Source organism: Nyctereutes procyonoides, unplaced genomic scaffold, assembly GCF_905146905.1.
Source record: "Nyctereutes procyonoides isolate TBG_1078 unplaced genomic scaffold, NYPRO_anot_genome, whole genome shotgun sequence".
Lineage (NCBI taxonomy): Eukaryota > Metazoa > Chordata > Mammalia > Carnivora > Canidae > Nyctereutes > Nyctereutes procyonoides.
The window spans coordinates 48112114-48132825 of NW_026575046.1; the positions used below are offsets into that span (position 1 = coordinate 48112114).

The 20712-nt window shown below is 40.4% G+C and overlaps 2 protein-coding genes across 2 annotated transcripts in view; one reads left to right on the forward strand and one right to left on the reverse strand.

Moving 5' to 3' along the window:
* The first annotated feature begins 3632 nt into the window (after positions 1 to 3632).
* On the forward strand, positions 3633 to 9303 carry EFCAB9 (EF-hand calcium binding domain 9). Its single transcript, XM_055324849.1, is given in 5 exon segments — positions 3633 to 3817; positions 6657 to 6805; positions 8098 to 8128; positions 8131 to 8273; positions 9154 to 9303. Coding segments are annotated over 5 exon segments (609 nt in total). The 5' UTR covers positions 3633 to 3681.
* A 6088-nt stretch (positions 9304 to 15391) lies between these two features.
* Positions 15392 to 20712, reverse strand: part of UBTD2 (ubiquitin domain containing 2) — a 69875-nt gene continuing 64554 nt past the window's right edge. The window contains exon 3 of the mRNA XM_055325207.1: positions 15392 to 17918. Within this exon, the coding sequence (XP_055181182.1) occupies positions 17521 to 17918 (398 nt within the window). The 3' untranslated portion in view covers positions 15392 to 17520. The remainder of the gene's footprint in view (positions 17919 to 20712) is intronic.

Sequence of the window (20712 nt, forward strand, 5' to 3'; positions counted from 1 at the left end):
GTATGCTCTCTAAACAAACAAAATCCTAAAAAATAAGAATTTCACTTTTTTTTTGTAGACCCCATGCTGTGGAGTCCCCTTTTTTATTGTGGCTACTAGAATATTTCAAATTACATATGTGATTTATATCTGTGGCTCACAGTATATTTACTGGACAGCTAATTTAGCCTTTTATTAAGATTTTATATTTTATTTTTATTTTTAATATTTTATTTATTTATCCATGAGAAACACAGAGAGAGAGGCAGAGACACAGGCAGAGGGAGAAGCAGACTCCATGCAGGGGGCCCGATGTGGGACTCAATCCAGGGACTCCAGGATCACACCCTGAGCCAAAGGCAGGCACTCAACCGCTGAGCCACCCAGGGATCCCAAGATTTTTTAAAGTAGTATCTACCCCCAACATGGGACCAAACCCACAACCCCGAGATCAAGAGTCTTGTGCTCTGCTGGCTGAGCCAGCCAGCCATCCCAAGAGCTGTGTATAGTATATGTATTTTAATTTCTTCCATATCAATAAATGTTTCCTTCCTCATTTTCAATTTTAAAAATCTTTCTCCTCTTGGGCAGCCTGGGTAGCTCAGCGGTTTAGCGCCGCTTTCAGCCCAGGGCCTGATCCTGGGGTCCCCGGATTGGGTCCCGGGATCAAGTCCCAAGTCGGGCTCCCTGCATGGAGCCTGCTTCTCCCTCTGCCTGTGTCTCTGCCGCTCTCTCTCTCTCTCTCTCATTAATAAATAAATTTTTAAAATCTTTTTTAAAAATCTCCTTATCACACTTGCCAAAAGTTTATGGTTTTTTTTTTTTATTGGTCTTTTCCTAAAACCAGCTTTCATGCTAGATCTAACTATGAGTTTATAGAAAATACAGGAGACAGAGGGACATGTTAACACATTGGAGATAAAATCTGCAAAAACCAGAATGTTTTCCTCTACATGACAACTTGGATTATTCAACAAATAAATTGCAAGAAAAATAAAGATAGAAAGGAGGAAACTGAAGATATTAAGAAACAGTCTAAATGTAACACTTAGATCTATTTGGTTTCCTGACTTAAATAATCTATTAAAAATTTAAGGAAACAAGCGTACCTGGGTGGTTCAGTGGTTGAGCTGTCTGCCTTCAGCTCAGGTCATGATCCCAGGGTCCTGGGATGGAGTCCCACATTGGGCTCCCTGCATGGAGCCTGCTTCTCCCTCTGCCTGTGTCTCTGCCTCTCTCTCTCTCTGTGTCTCTCATGAATAAATAATCTTTAAAAATTTTTAAAAATCTTTATTATTTTTTAAAGATTTTATTTATTTATTTATTTATTTATTTATTTATTTATTTATTTATTTATTTATGAGAGACACAGAGAGACAGAGAGAGGCAAAGACATAGGCAGAGGGAGAAGCAGGCTCCATGCAGGGAGCCCAATGTGGGACTTGATCCTGGGTCTCCAGGATCAGGCCCTGGGCCGAAGGTGGTGCTAAACCACTGAGCCACCCAGGCTGCCCACCAAAAAAATTTTTTTAAAGAAACAATTAGGGAAATTTGAATGCTGAGTGAATATTTGATGAAATTAAGGCATGATGTTTAGTTCTAGGTATAGTAGTGGTAGGTGGTTATGTTAAAAAAAAAAGAGTCATTCTCTTTTTGAAATACATATTCACATATTTACAGATGAGAAGTTCTGTCTGGGATTTGCTTGGTGGTGGTGGTGGTGGGTGAGAGAACATAGATGAAATAAGATTGGCCCTGAGTTGATCATTGTTGAGGCTGGATGATGATTATATGCAGGTTTATTATACTAATCTCTTTACTTTGGGATATGTTTGAAATTTTTCCATTATAAATCACATAAAGAAAAAACAGGACCAGGGGCACCTGGCTGGTTCAGTCAGAGCAGGTGACTCTTGATCTCAAGGTTGTGAGTTCAAGCCCCACTTTGGGTGTGGAGATTACTTAAAAATAAAATCTTAGGGGCTCAATTTGTTAAGTGTCTGCCCTTGGTTTGGGTCATGTTCCCAGGGTCCTGGGATAGAGCCCTATGTTGGGCTCCCTGCTCAGTGGGGAGTCTGCTTCTCCTTCTCTATCTGCCTCTCTCCCTACTCATGCCCTCTCTCTCTCTGCCAAATAAATATGTAAAATATTTTTTTTTTTAAGGGAAGACTTCCCTTTTTTTTTTTTAGATTTTTTTTTATTTATTTATGATAGGCACACAGTGAGAGAGAGAGAGGCAGAGACATAGGCAGAGGGAGAAGCAGGCTCCAGGCACCGGGAGCCCGATGTGGGATTCGATCCCGGGTCTCCAGGATCACGCCCTGGGCCAAAGGCAGGCGCCAAACCGCTGCGCCACCCAGGGATCCCGTAAAATATTTTTTTAAATAAATAAATAATAAAGTCTTAAAATTAAAAGTAAAAGAAGGAAAAAACAGGTCCTAATTATAATAATCAAGTTTATTGCTTTGTTTTCTAGTTCACTGATTTGAGCTTTGGTCTTTAAAAAAATTCCTTCTCTTTTTGGTTTTGTTTTACTGTATTTATCCTAGGCTAGTTTATTACTTTTTCATATATTTTTCAATTTTTCTCCTTTCCTAATAAGTGGATTTAGGCTATAAATACTCCTCTGAGAAGCACTTTGGCAAAGCACAGATTTCCATGTCTAAGGAGAGAGTGTTCTCATTCATTTCAAAACAGTGTGATTTCAGTTTAGAGCTGGTTATATTTTAGTGGCAGGAGAATAATCGAGTGAACAGAGATTTTTTTTTTAATTTATTTATTCAGAGAGAGAGAGACTGAGAGGCAGAGACACAGGCAGAGGGAGAAGCAGGCCCCATGCAGGGAGCCTGATGCGGGACTCGATCCTGGGTTTCCAGGATCAGACCCCGGGCTGCAGGCGGCGCTAAACCGCTGCGCCACCGGGGCTGCCCTGAACAGAGATTGAAGACAATAAATACTGATGGTGCACCTGGATGGCATAGTCAGTGCAGCTCAGCAGGGTATCTGCTTGAGATTCTCTCTCTCCCTCTCCCTCTGCCCCCCACCTGCATGTGTGTGCTCTCTTTCAATAATTTTTTTTTAAGATTTTATTTATTTATTCATGATAGACACACAGAGAGAGGCAGAGACACAGGCAGAGGGAGAATGCAGGCTCCTCACAGGAAGCCTGATGTGGGACTTGATCCTGGAACCCCAGGATCACACCCTGAGCCGAAGGCAGACGTTCAACCACTGAGCCACCCATGCATCCCAATAAATAAAATATTAAAAAAAAAAAAAAGATAATACTGACAGCAAGGCCAGAGGACTGAGAGGGAACAATTTCAGTTTCTTACCATAGGCCACTTCCTTTTTTTTTTTTTTTTTAAGATTTTACTTATTTATTTATTTATTTATTTATTTATTTATTTATTTATTTATTTATATTTATTTATTTATGAGAGACGAGAGAGAGGCAGAGACACAGGCAGAGGGAAAAGCAGGTTCCCTGCAGGGAGCCCAAGGTGGGACTCGATCCCAGAACTCCGGATCACACCCTGGGCCGAAGGTAGACTAAACCACTGTGCCACCCGGGTGTCCCCGTAGGCCACTTCCTATGATGTTACTGCCGAGGGAGGGCTCCCTTTGTCTAACATTCTGGTTCCAAGGCAGAATTCTGTTCTGTTCTGGGTGGCTAGAGCCTTCAGCCCAGCAAGTGCCACGATGAAACTGAAGCAAGGATCGTTTCTGTGGTACCTCTATCTGGACAAGCTGTATTGCCTGTTGTCTGTGAGGAATGTGAAGGCCTTGCTGGAGTATTTTCACCTTCTCGATGTGCACCACAACAACACCTTGAATGGTCGGTGCTTTCAGCAGGGCTTCCTCTGAGTGGTCACCTGGCTTTTCACTAACTCGCAGGAAAACTCGCAGAACCAGAAACTCCCTTGGTGACAAATATGTATTTTATCTTCTAAATGAGGTGTGGGGTGGGGAGAATGGCCAACAGAGACCTGAGACCAGGAGCAGTTGAGGGAGGAGGGGAAGGTTGCAGGCTCTGGCATGAAGCCTTGGCTCTTAGTGATTTGGAGAACGTGTCATCATCCTCTTTAGGTGTCATTGTCCTCAGCCACAGATGAGGCTTCTAAGCATAAAGCCCAAGTCCTGGTTGGGAAAAAATAGATAATGAAATAAAATAATGTGTGGAAAATGGTTAGCACAGTGCCTGGCACACAGTAAGAACTTAGTGTTTGTTGTTAGTATAGTTATTCCTGGGGGCTGAGCCCCATCTGCACATTAACCCTTAAGACCCCCTTAACAAGATTTCTCATCTGTCAAGCGGGAGTTTTGAATCAATCAGGATCCCTTCTAATTTGTGGTACTTGAGAGTGACCAGAAAGTGTTGATGATCTCCACTCTGTCTTCGAATGCAGAAACTAACAGAAGACTGATTAAAATACTTTAGGCTTGTTTGTTTTGTTTTGAAGGACTGGATAATATCCTTAGGGATACAGGATAGTATCCTACCCGTTCATTGTGATCTGAAGAAAATAAATGTCATTTGTGAATAAAGTATTTCTTCCATAAAGATTTTTTTTAAAGATTTATTTGAGGGAGAGAGAATGAGTGAGGGAGAGACAGAGGGAGAGGGAGAGAGAATCTAGACTCCCTGCTGAGCTCCACTGACTATACCATCCAAGTACCCTCTCCATAAAGATTTTTAAGAGCCTATGCAGTCTTTACAAATGATAAAAAGACACCTTCATTTTCTCATAACTTCATGCCTGTTTTTCTCTTTACATATAGATTTACATACACACAGTAATGTCACCAAATCTTTGCAACTGCCGGGACCTAGATAAGGCAACTGTAAGGCACCCGGCTGTAAACAGAGAAGCTGGGACTGCAACCCAGGCCTTCTTGACTCCAAAGCCTACACTCATAGTCTCACTGGAACGTTTGCTGAGAAGTCTGGTCTCCTTAGTAACAAAATCACTCCCTGATGATGCAAAGCCCAAGAGGCAAAGTCATGCTCCTGTCCTCTGGTCACCAAGGGACTGGTTAGTGTGGTGAGACAGTGAACGCACAGCCTTCTGAGAAGGCAGTTGACTTGGGCTTTAGAGGCTTGAGTGAGTCAGAGGCAGCTGCTTTAGAAACAGTATTTGCTATGTAGCTACTAAGTCCCACACTGAAACTTTTCTGAAGGAGCAACTGCACAAAGGTCATTGTGGATATATATAATGTGCTCATACCTGGTGCGCCATAGGGAAGGAACATCAGATGCCCCTCAGATCATGACATTGTGATGATCGGTTCACTATGCTCTTAGCTAGACTCAGTCGGGGCGCCAAACTACATAGATGTTGTATATATTTTTTGGAGCTGTATTTTATATAGGCGATAGTTTCTGTAATCAATGGGCAAAGGGATATCACATGTACACAAAGTTACATTTCAATATCCCTGAAGTTAGCATGGGTGATTTGCATATACAATCTGTAAGCCACGTACTCTTACATAAATGTGTCACTGTGTTGGTTTCTTCCATCTTGTCCTCCTCGAAACAGATGATCAGTGAGTGGAATTTCTGGCAAAAACCCTCCCTGGTTTTTAAATTATGTATATTTTTCTGTGTATATGATTGAATATATATGTATTAACCTGCAAAAGACACAGCTTCACTGTGGAAAGACCAAGGTTGTAGAGTCAGACGGACATTTGTTTTTTTAAAAAATTGTATTTTTTCATGAGAGACACAGAGAGAGGCAGAGACAGAGACAGAGGGAGAAGCAGGCTCCGTGCAAGGAGCCTGATGCAGGACTTGATCCAAGAACCCCAGGAATCACAGCCTGAACCAATGGCAGGCACCCAACCGCTAAGCCACGCAGGCGTCCCTCAGACGGACATTTGAATCCCAGCTCTGCCACTCTAAGTGTGGTCCACTGGCCATCGGCAGTGATGTCACCGAGGGCTTGTTGGAAATAGAGACTCAGTCCAATACCAGATTTCATGAATCAGAATCTGTATTTTTATAAGATTCTCAAGTGAATGGTAGGCCCATTACAATTAGAGAAGCACTGAAATAGACCAGTTACTATCTAGGCTTATTATAAAAGGGTGTGATACCACTTCCCCTGTAGGGGTGTCAGGGTTCAATGAAACATGACATTTAAAGTACCTGGCACCTAAGGTGTTCCCAGATTCTCATTTGCCCCATAACCAAATGCATTTGCTTTACATAAGCATTAGGAATACCAATACTTTTATAGAAATTATTTTTAAATTTCTCGTTTTCATGATTTCAAGTGAAAGACCCAGGTGAAATTCAGCTTCTCCAAGAAAAGTGTCCTAGGTCCCCAGTGAAAACGAAGGTCTCTCATGTATAAGCAGTACTCCAGACCTTGTTTGGTTATAGATACATATCTGTTGGCTCAGTTAAGCACATGAGTTGGGATGAAGATCTGAGCCCAATCCACTGTCTCATTCTCCATGGATCTGGGCACAGGGCATGTCACACAGCCCAGGGCGATTAAGGTCCAAGGAATGGTGGAAGGTGTAGTGACAAAGCAAGAGACAGTGTGATCATTACTATTCCCGGGTCAGCAAGCTTCCAGCATTGCTGCCATTTATGGGGCTCCCGCTTGTTTGGCATCTGGAATGGTCTCAAAACGATCCACTTCTTCACCTCCCTACTTTAACAGATGTGCTGTTCTATCACTTCCTTCGTCATGTGACTAGCTGGAAACGGACACAGATCATGATTGTGTTTAACATGCTGGACTGGAATGCTATGGGCGAGATTGGTTTTGACCAGTTCTACATGTTGGTCTGCATCCTGCTGGCACAACAGGTGAATAACAAGTCAGGATCTGCGCAGAGAGAAGGCAGAGCTTGGCTGCCAACAGCATCTTGCTAAAGGTGGTACTGAATTAAGACTGCACCAGAGTTGTCTTCCTTTCACTCAAAACAGGAAGGAAACAGCGGAGAAGGAACTACTGTTGGTTCCTAAACGGTCCATCTCTAACCTAGAAATTTGCAGGCTACATAGCCTCACTCTCCCTGCTGCCCCTACCCATCTTCAGCCCTTCCTTGTCCTTTTTTTTTTTTTTAAGATTTTATTTATTCATGATAGAAGCAGGCTCGCTGCAGGGAGCCCCATGCAGGACTCAATCCCAGGACCCCGGGATCATGACCTGAGCCAAAGGCACAGGCTCAACGTGAGACACCCAGGCGCCCCCTTCCTCGTCCTTCTCAAAGAGTCACCAGGAATCCCAAGTGCCTCACTCTCTCAAGGATTGCTTTTCTCAGAGAATTTTCTGCAGGGGATAGATGATGGAGATGAAAAATGTTTGTCTTTGGGTTCCTACCTTACCTTATACACACTTGCAGTGTGTATGTATTCATCTCCTTACCACTTGGAAAGGAAACTTGTCTTCATTATCTTATCACCTTGCCATGATGTTTCACAAGTATATTTTTTAAAAAAGATTTTATTAATTTATTTGAGAGAGAGAGAGAGAGAGAGAGAGAGAGAGAAGAGAGAAGTGGTGGGGGAGGGTCAGAGATTAGAGGGAGAAGCAGGTTCCCCATGGAACAGGGAGCCTGACATCGGGGCTCAATCCTAGGATCCCCGGATCATGACCTGAGCCGAAGGCAGATGTTTAACTGACGAGCCACCCAGGTGCCCCTAGGAGTAGATTTTTTTTTAAAGATTTTATTTATTTAAGGCAGGGGCAGGGAGAGAGAGAATCAGACTGCCTGCCTCAGCAGGGAGCTTGACCTGGGCTTGATTCCAGGACCCCAGGATTATCACCGGAGTTGAAGGCAGACACTTAACCAACTGAGCCACGCAGACACCCCTCACAAGTACACTTTCACTGAGTATAAGGAAATGCATTTTAGTGACAAGGGTTCTGTCTAGAAGATCACAACAGGTGGCCTAAGTTCCCCTTGAATGCAGGTGCTTAAGCAGGACATGACACATTGACCATAGAAAGCTTTCAACCCTGTGCTTCTAGAATTTTGCCTTTTGCTTTTAGCTCTCTAGGAAATGGATAAGTGATGATATAGTCTTGATGCAGCCCAAGTTTAGAAAGCAGCACCTACAACAAGGTTCCTTGTATTATGTATTTCTCTCAATAGAACCACTTGGAAGAGCAATTTATCTTCCGTCATTCCGGCCTGTTTTTGAGCTGCTTGACCTGGATGGGGAGCTGAGAATTGGTGCAGACAACTTCCACATGTACAACTTTCTCTTCAATATTAAAAAACAGGAACTCAGAGAGCTCTACCATGACTTTGACATCACAGGTGACCGTGTAAGTGCAGATTCCTTAAGTGTGACCTGGCAGCCTTTCTGTCCAAAGGCAGAGATAATGTCCTACTCTCCACAATAGACCTGGGTGGGGAGAAGGGTGGATTAAAACTGGCTTGAGTGTGTCCTGGCACTGGGATCAGAAAACACTCAAAGAGATTTATAGGCCCATGAAGAGAGAGGACTAAGTGTCATATAAAATGGATGCAGAATTACAGAAGCTTAGAGAAGAAAATTTTGTTTAGAAGTTTAGAGAAGGAAATATATTAATATGGCAGGCGTTGACATTGGAGGAAGGGTTTATAGATATAAGTAAGTAGAAAGACAGAAAGTCTATGATGGGAACACATGAGCCTAAGAGAATCCTAAGAGAAAATAACTATGGTGTAGACCCTGGATTCTGCCTATCTATGTAAAGAGGAAGTCTCTGGGGCCCTGGCTGGCTCAGTTGGTGGAGCACATGACAATCTCAGGGTTGTGAATTCAAGCCTCACATTGGGCATAGAGCCTTTACTTAATAAAATAAAATAAAATAAAGTATCTTTTAATTAAAAAGACAAAAGAAGACGTCTATGTTGGGGAAGCAAGTGGGAGCTAAGGTTGAAACAGATGGATCATACGCTGTAGAACCTCTCAGGTGCCAGGGTGAAGCATCTGGCCTGGACACAGTACAAATAAAAGTGACCCATGGTTTCTTTAGAATGTACAATAGACCCTCTGTTTCCAGCTCCTAGACTACCATCAGTCTATAATTATGTCCTAATTACCCAGGCTCTTCAAATTTCCAAGTTTTTCAATGAGAAATGATTACAATCCTGCTGTCATCTGAAACAAAGTATCAAATCCTTCCTGAAATAATTTTTCTTTCTTTTCCCCAACAAAAGCGTCTTAATTACAAGGAATTTAAGCTGTTTACTATCTTCACCATGGACAAATACCAGGAGAAGCAGAAAGCAGAGAAAGAGCAAGGGAAAACGGCTCCACTCAAAAAGAAAAGGCCACATCGCTTTATTTTGAGCTCAAAACTTTTTTAGGAATAAATATATCTGAAAGTAGAATATAAATAATCACAACTGTTAACATGTCTAAAAATAAATTTAGAAAATCTAAGTGGGTATTTTTACATTGGCTTTTATACACAAAAGGTTCAAATGAGTGCTCTTCCATCAGCAGGTTCTTAACTTGAATAACTTTTTTTTTTCTTTAGATTTTATTTATTCATGAGAGACACAGAGGCAGAGACATAGACAGAGGGAGAAGCAGGTTCCCTGGGGGGAGGAGCCAGATTCAGGACTCGATCCCAGGACTCTGGGATCACCACCTAAGCCAAAGGTAGATGCTCAACCACTGAGCCACCAGGTGCCCCTTGAATAACTAATTGACTTCATAATAATGTAATGTGAAGAAACCACTTTCTCTGTGGACATGCCCCCCCCCCCCCGGACATGTCTTAATTCTGCTGCTGGTTTTCAGATCAACACTATTCATAAGGTATATCCAAATAATTACAAACACTGTCTGGAGCTAAACAGCTGAAAGACAGTGATGGTTTCCTACTGTTTGTTAGCAGCGGTTCAATATGCTCAGAATCCTTTCTATTCATTCTCTCAATTAAGCTAAAACCACTTGTATGCAAGACACTGTAAATTGGTAAACAGCGATGTGCCTCTACCTGTCAGGGAAACAGATTTTAGGGATATGGAGCTATGTTCTTCCTAGGACCTAAATTACAAAGTTAGATGCTTAAGGAACTGTACAAATCTACTAGGGTAGAATAATTATTATATGCCCTTGTATAATTTTAATTTTGTGTAATTAATGCCTTGAATAATTTTCAATTGTTTTTAGCATGGGACTCATGAGTCCTCCCAACCTGAATGTAGTGTGATATTAATGGTGATAACTATCATTTAGTAAATGCTTGCTATGTGTTAGGCAGGTGCTTTAGATGCATGAAGTCATTTATAATATTCATAACCCTGTGAATCAGATGTTATCCAGAATTTACAGGTGAGGAAATTAAGGCCTAGAGAAATAAAGAGCCTTTCCCCAAAATATGGCATACTAGTGGTAGGACTATGGTTCAGATTCAAAGTCAATTAGATGCCTGTGCTCAGATCAAGGGATCTGAGTAACTTACTTCAATTTTAGCAGTCTAAGTTTCAAGCCAGCAGGGCACATGGGTGGCTCAGGTCATGATCCAGACATCCTGAGATAGAGACCTGCATCGGGTTCCCTGCTCAGTGGAGAATCTGTTTCTCTCTCTCCCTCTCCCTCCACTCATGCATGTGCTCGCTCTCTCAAATAAATACATAAAATCTTTATTCAAGAAAAGATTTTGTGATGCCTGGGTGGCTCAGAGGTTTTGAGCATCTGCCTTTGGCTCAGGGTGTGATCCCACGGTTCCGGGATAGAATCCTACATCGGGCTCCATGCATGGAGCCTGCTTCTCCCTCTGCCTTTGTCGCTGCCTTTCTCTCTGTGTTTCTAATAAATAAATAAAATCTTTAAAAAAATAATAAAAGTAAAAAAAGGTTTCAAGTCAGCATTTTACTGGCTCAGAAATCCTTTCTGCATAATGCTAATTACCATATTTCCTTCTACCACAAACTTCTGGGGAACAAGTTTGGCAATTAAAGAGGTACAGCTCATTTACCATAAACAGAGAATTTCTTAAGGGTTGGTTATGTAATATAACTGACCATAAGGCATTCAGAGTTCCAGAGTTACCTAATAGCCATCAAAAATCACTGTCAATGTGCAATAGAAAAGAATACTGCTTATCTAAAATTGTCATTGGTAAGTAAAACTTGTAAGAACAGAAATCATGTTCATTACTATGAACACTTTATATTTAAGATGCAAAGTAGCTCAGAACAGTGCTCCTCTCTTCCTCTGATTTGGAGAAAAGTTTGCAGTAGTTCTCTAAGGAGAATACCTTCTGGAAAACAAGCATGAACACTACTACACCTACAGACAGTATTGAACTGAGAGACTAGTATTATTTGCCTGGAAAATGGCAGTTGGAAATCTGTCATCCTTCAAAGGGCCTTGCCATTAATCTTATCTTGGGATAGATTTCTGTCTCTTTTCTGGAATCCTAGATGGTTTTTGCTGGCAGACAAGCCTAAGATCTACACATAGTTCTAGGAGGAGAACCTATAACGAGGTCTTAAAAAGGCTTCTTAAAAAAAAAAAAAAAAAAGGCTTCTTTCCCATTTTCCAAGAGTAACATTCCTGAGATATATAAAAGTAACCATGGCATATATGTTTTTTACAGACACCATCTCTAAAGCAATGAAGATACTATACCTTTTACTGTGTCAGAATGGGAGTAAGGAGGGAGAGGGGAAAGTCGAAGATAATGTCTTTTAGGTTATAATTTTGACTAAATTTTTAAAAAAGATATTATTTATTTATTAATGAGAGACACAAGGAGAGAGAGAGAGAGAGAGAGAGAGAGAGAGAGAGAGGCGCAGAGACACAGGCAGAGGGAGAAGGCTCCATTTAAGGAGCCCGATGCAGGACTCAATCCCAGGACTCCAGGATCATGCCCTGGGCCGAAGGCAGGCGCCAAACCGCTGAGCCACCCAGGGATCCCCTGAATACATTACTTTAAATTTTAGTTTAAAATTTACTTTAAATTTTAGTTTAGAATTTAGTCAAAATTTGGGGATCCCTGGGTGGCTCAGCAGTTTGGCGCCTACCTTTGGCCCAGGGCACCATCCTGGAGTCCCGGGATCGGGTCCTGTGTTGGGCTCCCAGCATGGAGCCCGCTTCTCCCTCTGCCTGTGTCTCTGCCTCTCTCTCTCTCTCTCTCTCTCTCTGTGTGTGTGTGTCTATCATGAATAAGTAAATAAAATCTTAAAAAAAATGTATTCAATTATTTCAACTTAATTTACAATGAACAATCAAATGACTAAAGTCCCAGGAATGAGTCCCCCCTCCTCCCTGGAAATCACCAGGGTGACTATAACAGGTATCATGGGGGATACCTGGGCTCAGTCGATTAAGCGGCTGCCTTCTGCTCAGGTCATGATCCTGGGGCCCTGGAATCAAGCCCCACGTTGTGCTCTCTGCTCAGCAAGGAACCTGCTTCTCCCTCTCCCTCTGCCCCTCCAATAAATAAAATCTTTTAAAAAAACGTATCATGGGGCAGCCCTGGTGGGCCACTGGTTTAGTGCCACCTTCAGCCCGAGGTGTGATCCTGGAGACTTGGGACTGAGTCCCGCATTGGGCTCCCTGCATGGAGCCTGCTTCTCCCTCTGCCTGTGTCTCTGCCTCTCTCTCTCTCTCTGTGTCTGTCATGAATAAATAAATAAAATCTTAAAAAAATTTTAGATGCTAAAAAAAAAAGGTATCATGATCCAATTATCAGATTAAAAAAAATCCTTTTAATAGTATTTTCAGGGGCAACTGGCTTGGCTCAGTTGGTTGAGCATCCGACTCTTTGATTTTGGCAGGAATCCTGAGCTCCAGGTCCTGAGACTGAGCCCCTTGTTGCATTGGGCTCTGCACTCAGTGCTGAATCATCTTGAGGATTCTTATTCCCTCCCTCCCCCTCCTGTGCTACCTTCCCTTCTCTCTAAAACAAGTGGACAGATTTGTTTTTTAATTTTCATCAACTGTGCAGTTCTAGAATGGAATCAGGAAACGGAGTATTTAGTTTGGATGGGTCCCAACTGAAACTGTGTAAAAACTAAAATTCAATAGCATTGGTAAAGTGACTCTCTTTGGGACTATAAGTACAACAAAGAAAACAATCTCAATATCTACACTTCTGGACTTTTTTCCTCTATTACATTAGTGACTTAAGGTTTTAAAAAATTGTTGTGAGGTATGCCTGCAGATGTTTCAATTAAGTTTCATTTTTCCACAGTGAGTTATTCCACTGTGTTCTTAAGGTAGAGATCAGTTAGACCAAGTATATTTAGGTGTGTTTTTAACATGCCATAGTATTACTATGTCACAGTTACATTAGAATGCCTTAGCAAAGCACACCCCTTGTTCAGGGGCCTAAGCAATGGGCAGAGGAGCAGGTGAAGAGCAGGCTGGGCTGAAGGCAGCACTACAGGACTGGTCCCTCCACAATCTATATCAACTATAAAGAAGAAAGAATTTTAGAGGAAGCTAAGCAAAATGAAATCATTTATCTTCCACTAGTCCCTAGCTCTCCTATATTATATCATCCCTTGCCTCATGCCAAAAACCAAGACCAGAAAAGGCCAAATGAATTCTGCTGACATCTGCCAAAATGGGCAGTACCCAACATGAATAGCCCTCACAGAGCCAGAGAACAGATATCACAGGAGACCAGTTACTGCAAGGGAGGTTATCAGCTACACTCCTCTTTTTTCTCTTTTCTGTTAAGTCAAAATACTAAATCATAGTATTTGAGAAATTGAGGTTGAGACAGTTACATTTGCTAATTTGTTCAATTAATAAGAAATTATTCTTAAAAGCTGTCATAAAATAAGAGTGATTTTTCCCACCTCAGTGGGGAAAAAGACCAATGAAAATTGATTTAGTAAATAGTATCAGGAAAAGTGGGATTAGCTAGCCACCTACAAAAACAAACGAATAAACAAACAAATCTGGGCTGCTACTCTATTCCTTGTGCCAAAATAACTCCAGATAATGAAGCCATAAAAGAAATACTAAAAACATGAGAAAAAAAAAAGTTATAATCTGAGTGGGTAAGACCTTTTGAAGTAAAGAAGAAAACCCCAAAGCCAAAAAATGCAAGTCTGATAGATCCAACTAAGCTAAACTTAAAATTTGCACATGGTAAATTATACAAAACCAAAAACAAATGGTAACACATGATAGAAAAGGACTAATTTCCTTAAAAAAGAGAGTGTTCACAAATCAAGAGAATAAAGACCAAAGTGCACCAGAAATATGAGCAAACACAGACAATTCACAGGAAAAAAAAAAGGTCTAAAATATACAATAAAATGCTGCACTTCAAAGAAAATATAAAAAGACCACAGGACACAGATTTTTACTTAGACTGTCAAAGATCAATATGTTGGTTAAGATATGTAAGAAAATAAGAGCAATCATATTGTTATAGTATTAAATTGGTAAAATCTATTTGGAGGGCAATTGTGTATCTACGGTCTAAATGTATATTTTTTTTATCAAACAATTCTCTCTTCAGAAGTACATTCTATAGATGTACATTGACACAATGATGTAGCTGTAGAAAAGGGCATTTCATGGCAGCATGGTTTACAGTAGCAAGATTCCAAGTAGCCAAACTGACCAAAATTAAGTCTGAAATAAGGGGTACTCCAGACAATGCAAGACTGGTGCAGACATAAGAGGAATGATGCCATTCCAAGATTCATCATTCCAAGAGAAATCAAGGTGAATTGTCTATGTATTTATGGAAAAAACAGGGTAGGGTGGGTGAATATATTCAATGTACACCTGTACAGTGGCTCTCGCCATGTGAATCTACAGACCAGTTGCAGCAATAACTGGGACTGCTTAGAAATTCAAAATACAAGGGCCCATTCAAACCTATTGATGTGGTACCCCTGGGAGAAAAGTCTAGCAATCTTTGTTTTCAGATGCCTTCTAGGTAATTCTGATTCATGCTCAAGCTGGAGTATCTTTTTACCACCCAGAAAAGTACTAACAGTTGTTATATCTGGGGATTGGAGAGAGACTTTTCACTTTGGTATGTTTGGATTTGCTCACCATGCATATGTACCACCTATTTTAAATAAAAAATGATCAAACCCTGCCACTTTGATCCAAAGTGGATAAAAAATGAGCTCAGTGCTTCTAGAAAACTGAATTAGGAGTCCTGATTTATGGCATGACTCTCAAAAAACACAACAAAAACAAAAACAAAAACCAGCCTACGTTAGACCAAGATGTCAATATGGAAGATAAAGCATACCTTTGAAGAAAAAAAAAAAAAGCATACCTTTGAATAACCATGTATGGGTTTGGCACAGCAGAACCTAAGTCTGGTGATGATGAACTGGTTGTTTATTGAAGTTTTTAAAAAGAAGAAAAACCTTTTTAGAGGTTTATTAGAATGAGGCAGATTATCCTTATGTAGAGAGTAACAATTAAAAACCCAGAATAAAGGCCAAGACAAAGAGAAAAATTGAACATTTTTTTAAAAAGCACAAAAACCCTACATACTAAAATTGTACACATCAAGTATTGGTCCAATCTTATATCAATCTATTTACATTAAACAGCACCATGGTTTTCTCACCCAGGTTAGTTAAACATGCCCAGAAAATAGTTATGCAAAGTAATATGTACCTTTAAAACAAAATAAATTCTTAAGAGAGCTCAAATTCTACACAAACCAAAAAACTTCTTAGCAATCCTAGATTATTGATGGTAATCACCCAATTTAACTGAAGAAAAATAGGTTTGAACACTTTTCCAGTTGTCAAACTTTGAGAGCTGTTGCTCTTCAACGTGGCATACAAATACTCTTTGATAACAGGGCCATTATATTCAAACACCCTCAAAACTTCCACCTCCAAATATAAAAATACTCTTTTGGAATTAACATTGCTGTTGTCTCTTGAATTTAGATTCAATTATCAGCAACCCTCAATTGAATGTAGCCACAATCTTTAAAATGATTGCATAAAGAAAGGGAAGTAGTTAAAGCTCTCAGAAACAAAGTTACAATGATAGATATTATGTTTAATCAGGCTATAGGAAATGTAATACCATTTTAAACTTTACACTTAAACTAATTAGCAGTTTCATTTTGCCATTAAAATTAATAATAGTGCTTCACATCTAAATTAGTGTGGAGGTCTGATTATTTCCCAACTGAGAGCAGTGGGAGAGTACCTTCTTGCCTCTACTTTGCCAACTCACAGAGTCTCGGGGCCACAAGGATTATGTGACAGCCCCCCTCTCCTTTCCGGAACTAACTTTTCAAAGGCCCCAAATTAAATATAACCCTTGGCAGCTTTATTCCAGTCACAGTATGAGATAATCAGGTGCCCTCACGAGATTTTTCAGTCCTCTCATCTATTATGCAGATGGCTCTTATTTTGACTCTTTGCTAGGAGAGACAAGAGACGAAAACTATCATCCACCACAAGTAGAGGTAACGGTGAACTGGAAAGCACTAATGTATAAAGCAACGTTTCATCATTTGGTCTCACCGCTGATTTTTAAGTGACGTCCGTAAACATACCAGTAAATCAGGAGTTGAAATTTTCTCTACAAGACTGAAAATAGGCAGTTCTCCCAGGCAGAGATAGTGGGTTTTCCTTACACCCTTCCTGCAAACTGGGGGAGAAGAGAGAATTCACTTTATTAATATTGTATTGGGAACATCTGCCCTTGACTCCTTGCATTCCCTGGCCCAGTGCCTTTGGGGGCATGCGCTGAGAACTCCCAAGGAGGGTAGACCAATAAAGGTATTATATAGTAGTGGCGCTCTAAGCCTGGATATAACAACAACTTTGTTATAGACAGTTCAAAATAACTATGCAGCAAAAGGACGAAAGACTTTTCAACTGAGTATCAGCTGAAAATCAGAGATCTGACTGCACTAAATTATTGCCTAGTGTTCCAGAAGGGTACCTGCCACCAATGTGCTGGAAGGCACCAAAATTTAGTGTGAGTGTAAATAAGGAGCTGACGATATGGGGACGGAGAAAGCAATACTGAAACACAATTTGCCAGTCTCTACTCCTTTATGGCTAAATATTAATTGAGCAAAGAATTAAGACCAGAATAGAAGTGACCCTCAAATACTGCTCTTTTCAGTTTCCATTTTAAAAAACCCATTTTGTTACTGTTATTGATGATTTCTGATATATATATGTATATATATATATATATACACATATATATATGACAGAATTAAATATATATTTAATTCTGTATTTACAAGGTGCTTGGTGCTGTTCTTCATGGACATAACATTATATTTACAGTCCAAATCATTTAAATATAGTCATTACATTGTTGCTGGGTGTTTTAAAATAAATGGTTATCTATTTTTTAACTGCCTTTCAAATTAGAAACTGTAATTACATGAGTCTCAAAGGCTGGCTCTTTGTGTTTTATTAATTATTTTTGTTGGTCTCCATCACAGATGGAATTTTTCACTGGTAATTCCTCAGAACTAAATCCATTCATATGGAATTCAGAGCAGTGAAAATAAATTTCACGCCATAGAGTAGGAAATGACAACGATAACAATAAAAAGGAGTGGGAGGGATCTTGGGACCAGCCAACAGGACCAATCAGTTCTCAACTGGTGTTGGGTTTTGCAAAGGCTGGCTCATGATAACTTGTACAACATAGTCCTTTGGGATCTTCAGCTCTTCCAACTTCATTTTGTCAGTGAGAGGTCTGCCAGAAAAGAACCATCGCTGGCTACTCGGTTCCACTCCTTCTGCTGCATGTAGCCTCCTCTTCATGTGGTATACTGTGTCTGTGCTGCGGACCACAAGTTTGAGGTCTTTGCCTGTGGAAAGGCGTAAACGGAGCTGACATTCATATCCAGAATTGGGTGGTGGCTCAGGAATATCCAGAGTCTCTATGTCGCTCTTTTCCTCTATCATGTTGATTGGTGGTGCCAAGCAGTAGACTGGAAGCTGGTATCTGTTGCCCAGTTCATCATAGCACTCTGTGAGTGCACCTTCAGAAAGAGAAGATAGGAGGAACAAGAGCTTCATCTACATGAACACAGTTTTATTCACACTTTGTAAAATGCTCAAACCTCTTGCTACCTTGCCACTGTCGTGAAAAAAATGTAAGGCCAATCATTGCCAGCTGCTTTGCAATGATCCTCATTAAGGCCCGTAACCAGTACATTGGAGTGTTTACCTAATTTTACCATAGCCAGGACCCTAGCTCCTTATCCTCACCTTTTCAAAGTCATTTCATACCTCATTCACACTTTTGTTAAATGATAAAGGAAAAGAAAGCACACAAAATTCAAAATTACTAATATTGATGCCTGGACCAAATTAAGGAGATATTCAAATTGCATTGGGATACCTTTTTAAAGAAATGGATCAGTGACTTTAACAACCACAAAAAGCAAAAAAAAAATGGATCCCTAAGTTCAGTTCACCATAACGTGTTCCTGAGCAGTTTCCTTACTGCCTTGACTTCTTAAATACTTGGTCAAAAGTCTTTTATCTTTTGTCAGAGACCACAAACTGGAGGTGACAAGTCTACTAGCTGCTCTGGCTCCTAGTATATAGATGAGTCTCATTAGCATAATCACCACAGAAATGACTGAGGGGTTTATTTAACCCCAATCAGTCAGTCTGTTACAGAGAAGCTATGGGTTAAAAAGGAAGAATAGGGATCCCTGGGTGGCGCAGCGGTTCGGCGCCTGCCTTTGGCCCAGGGCGCGATCCTGGAGACCCGGGATCGAATCCCACATCGGGCTCCCGGTGCATGGAGCCTGCTTCTCCCTCTGCCTATGTCTCTGGCCTCTCTCTCTCTCTCTCTCTCTCTCTCTCTCTGTGACTATCATAAATAAATAAAATAAAATAAAAAATAAAAATAAAAAAAAGGAAGAATAAAAGGGGTATGAAGTTTATAATCAGATAGCTTAGGGGAGAGAAAAAAAAGCATTTGTGGTTTAAAATAAGGTATTAATGGCTGATTTTTTTAAATAAAGCATAAACTCCATTATAATTACCAGGACTTCCCTCAGGAAGCTTGAAAGCATACCTAATGAATGCTTTCTTACAAGGTTACTCATATGTCCTTTACTCAAAATTGAAAATTAATGTCAGCTGGTTGATAAAAGACAAAAACATCTACCATATTCAAAACACTCACATATAGGCTAATGAGTATGGGCGGTAGGGACACTGAGAAACAGTTATCAATGAACAAATAAGTTAATGAACTGATGATCTCTCTGTGGTCACTATCAATAGGCTGAAAATACAATGCACCCAAAATGAGACTGTAATAGTCACTAGTGCAGCATAGCTTCAATCAGTCTGTCTTCTATATTACATAAGATGGCCTGGAGTAAGAATTCAGTCACCAAGTATAACATACATGAATCTCCCTGTTCACTAAATAATGTGAATCCTAGGACACTGCAGAAATGGATATACTTAAAGCACTGTTGTGAGCACCAGCAGTTCCCTAACTAGCAACCATCATACCTCTGTACCAGCGCTATTTATAAATACAGGTATAGTCAGTTGTCCTACCTTTACTATTTATACAGCCTAGTCCTGAGGCAAAGAAATCTACAGTGTCTTCCAGATGGGCTGGCCACCAGAAGAACTAGGAAAGAGAATGCGGAGAGTTCATGAAAGACTCATCACACCTCCATTGAGGAAACACCTCAGATACATGTCCCACAGATTCACTGATAGTATGGTCAGCCTGATAAGTATAAAAGCAATGTTCTGCTGGAAAAGCATTCTTGTAGACAATTACCATTCCAAATTACTGCCTTTGAAATTTGTAGACCAAGATGAAACTCCCAGCCTTGCTATTAACTAGCTGTGCAACTTTGAACAATATTCTTTAACCTGTAATATCCTTCTCAATTAGCAAAATGAGACAGAAGAAAACCTCTAAAGGGATTTCCAGGTGTGCATATGCTTCATCTTCAATACGATATAAAATAGGACTATAGACAAAAGCAATCAAACCAAAAGCAGAATGATGTCTGCACTAAAAGACAGCTTACATTGTTAGTCTCTCTAGAAAAGGACTAGAGATGTCCAAGCAGCTTTTATACAGTGCTACATACAACATGAGTGCATGCCAATTTCAAAACAAGTGTATAACCAAATAGGCACTTTGGCTCTTCCTAGATATGAATACCCACTTCCTCATCACAACAGAAGGCAGTTCTTTTTCATAAAACTAATTTTAGGCATCATCTGCCAGTTCACTCATTCATTCCCCCTGCCCCTTTTAAAGATAATACCGTAAAGGAAGATATTTTATTTAAGTACACTCTACTACCAACGTGAGGCTCAAATTCATGATCCCAAGATCAAGAAGCTCATCCTCTACCGACTCAGCCAGCCAGGGCTCCCTGGAAAACAATCTTTTAATTCTGCCCTTCAGCCCAGCAAGCTAGGAATTCAGTTTTCAGATCTCAAATGGGTGAGAATGAAAATTCCACAGACTATGCGCCAGTAGATGGCCTATCTTCGTAGTCTAGCTCAGGCAGTGCTCATATCTATGAGCTGGAAATAAGCTACCCAGACTTCATATTGCTTAACTCCCATACTTTAATATTTTGGGAAGAGGTAACTTGCATTTTATTTAACATGAAGTTTTCTGGCCTATTTACTCTTTTCCTCACTTCTGTCAAATTATAATCTCTTATAAAAATGGTCCAAATAATTAAATAGGGGAAAAGTCCAGACCAGATGCAGATATGACTTAGTTACATTTTAAGCTATAGTTTTATGGGTTATTCTCTCCCCAAATTAAAT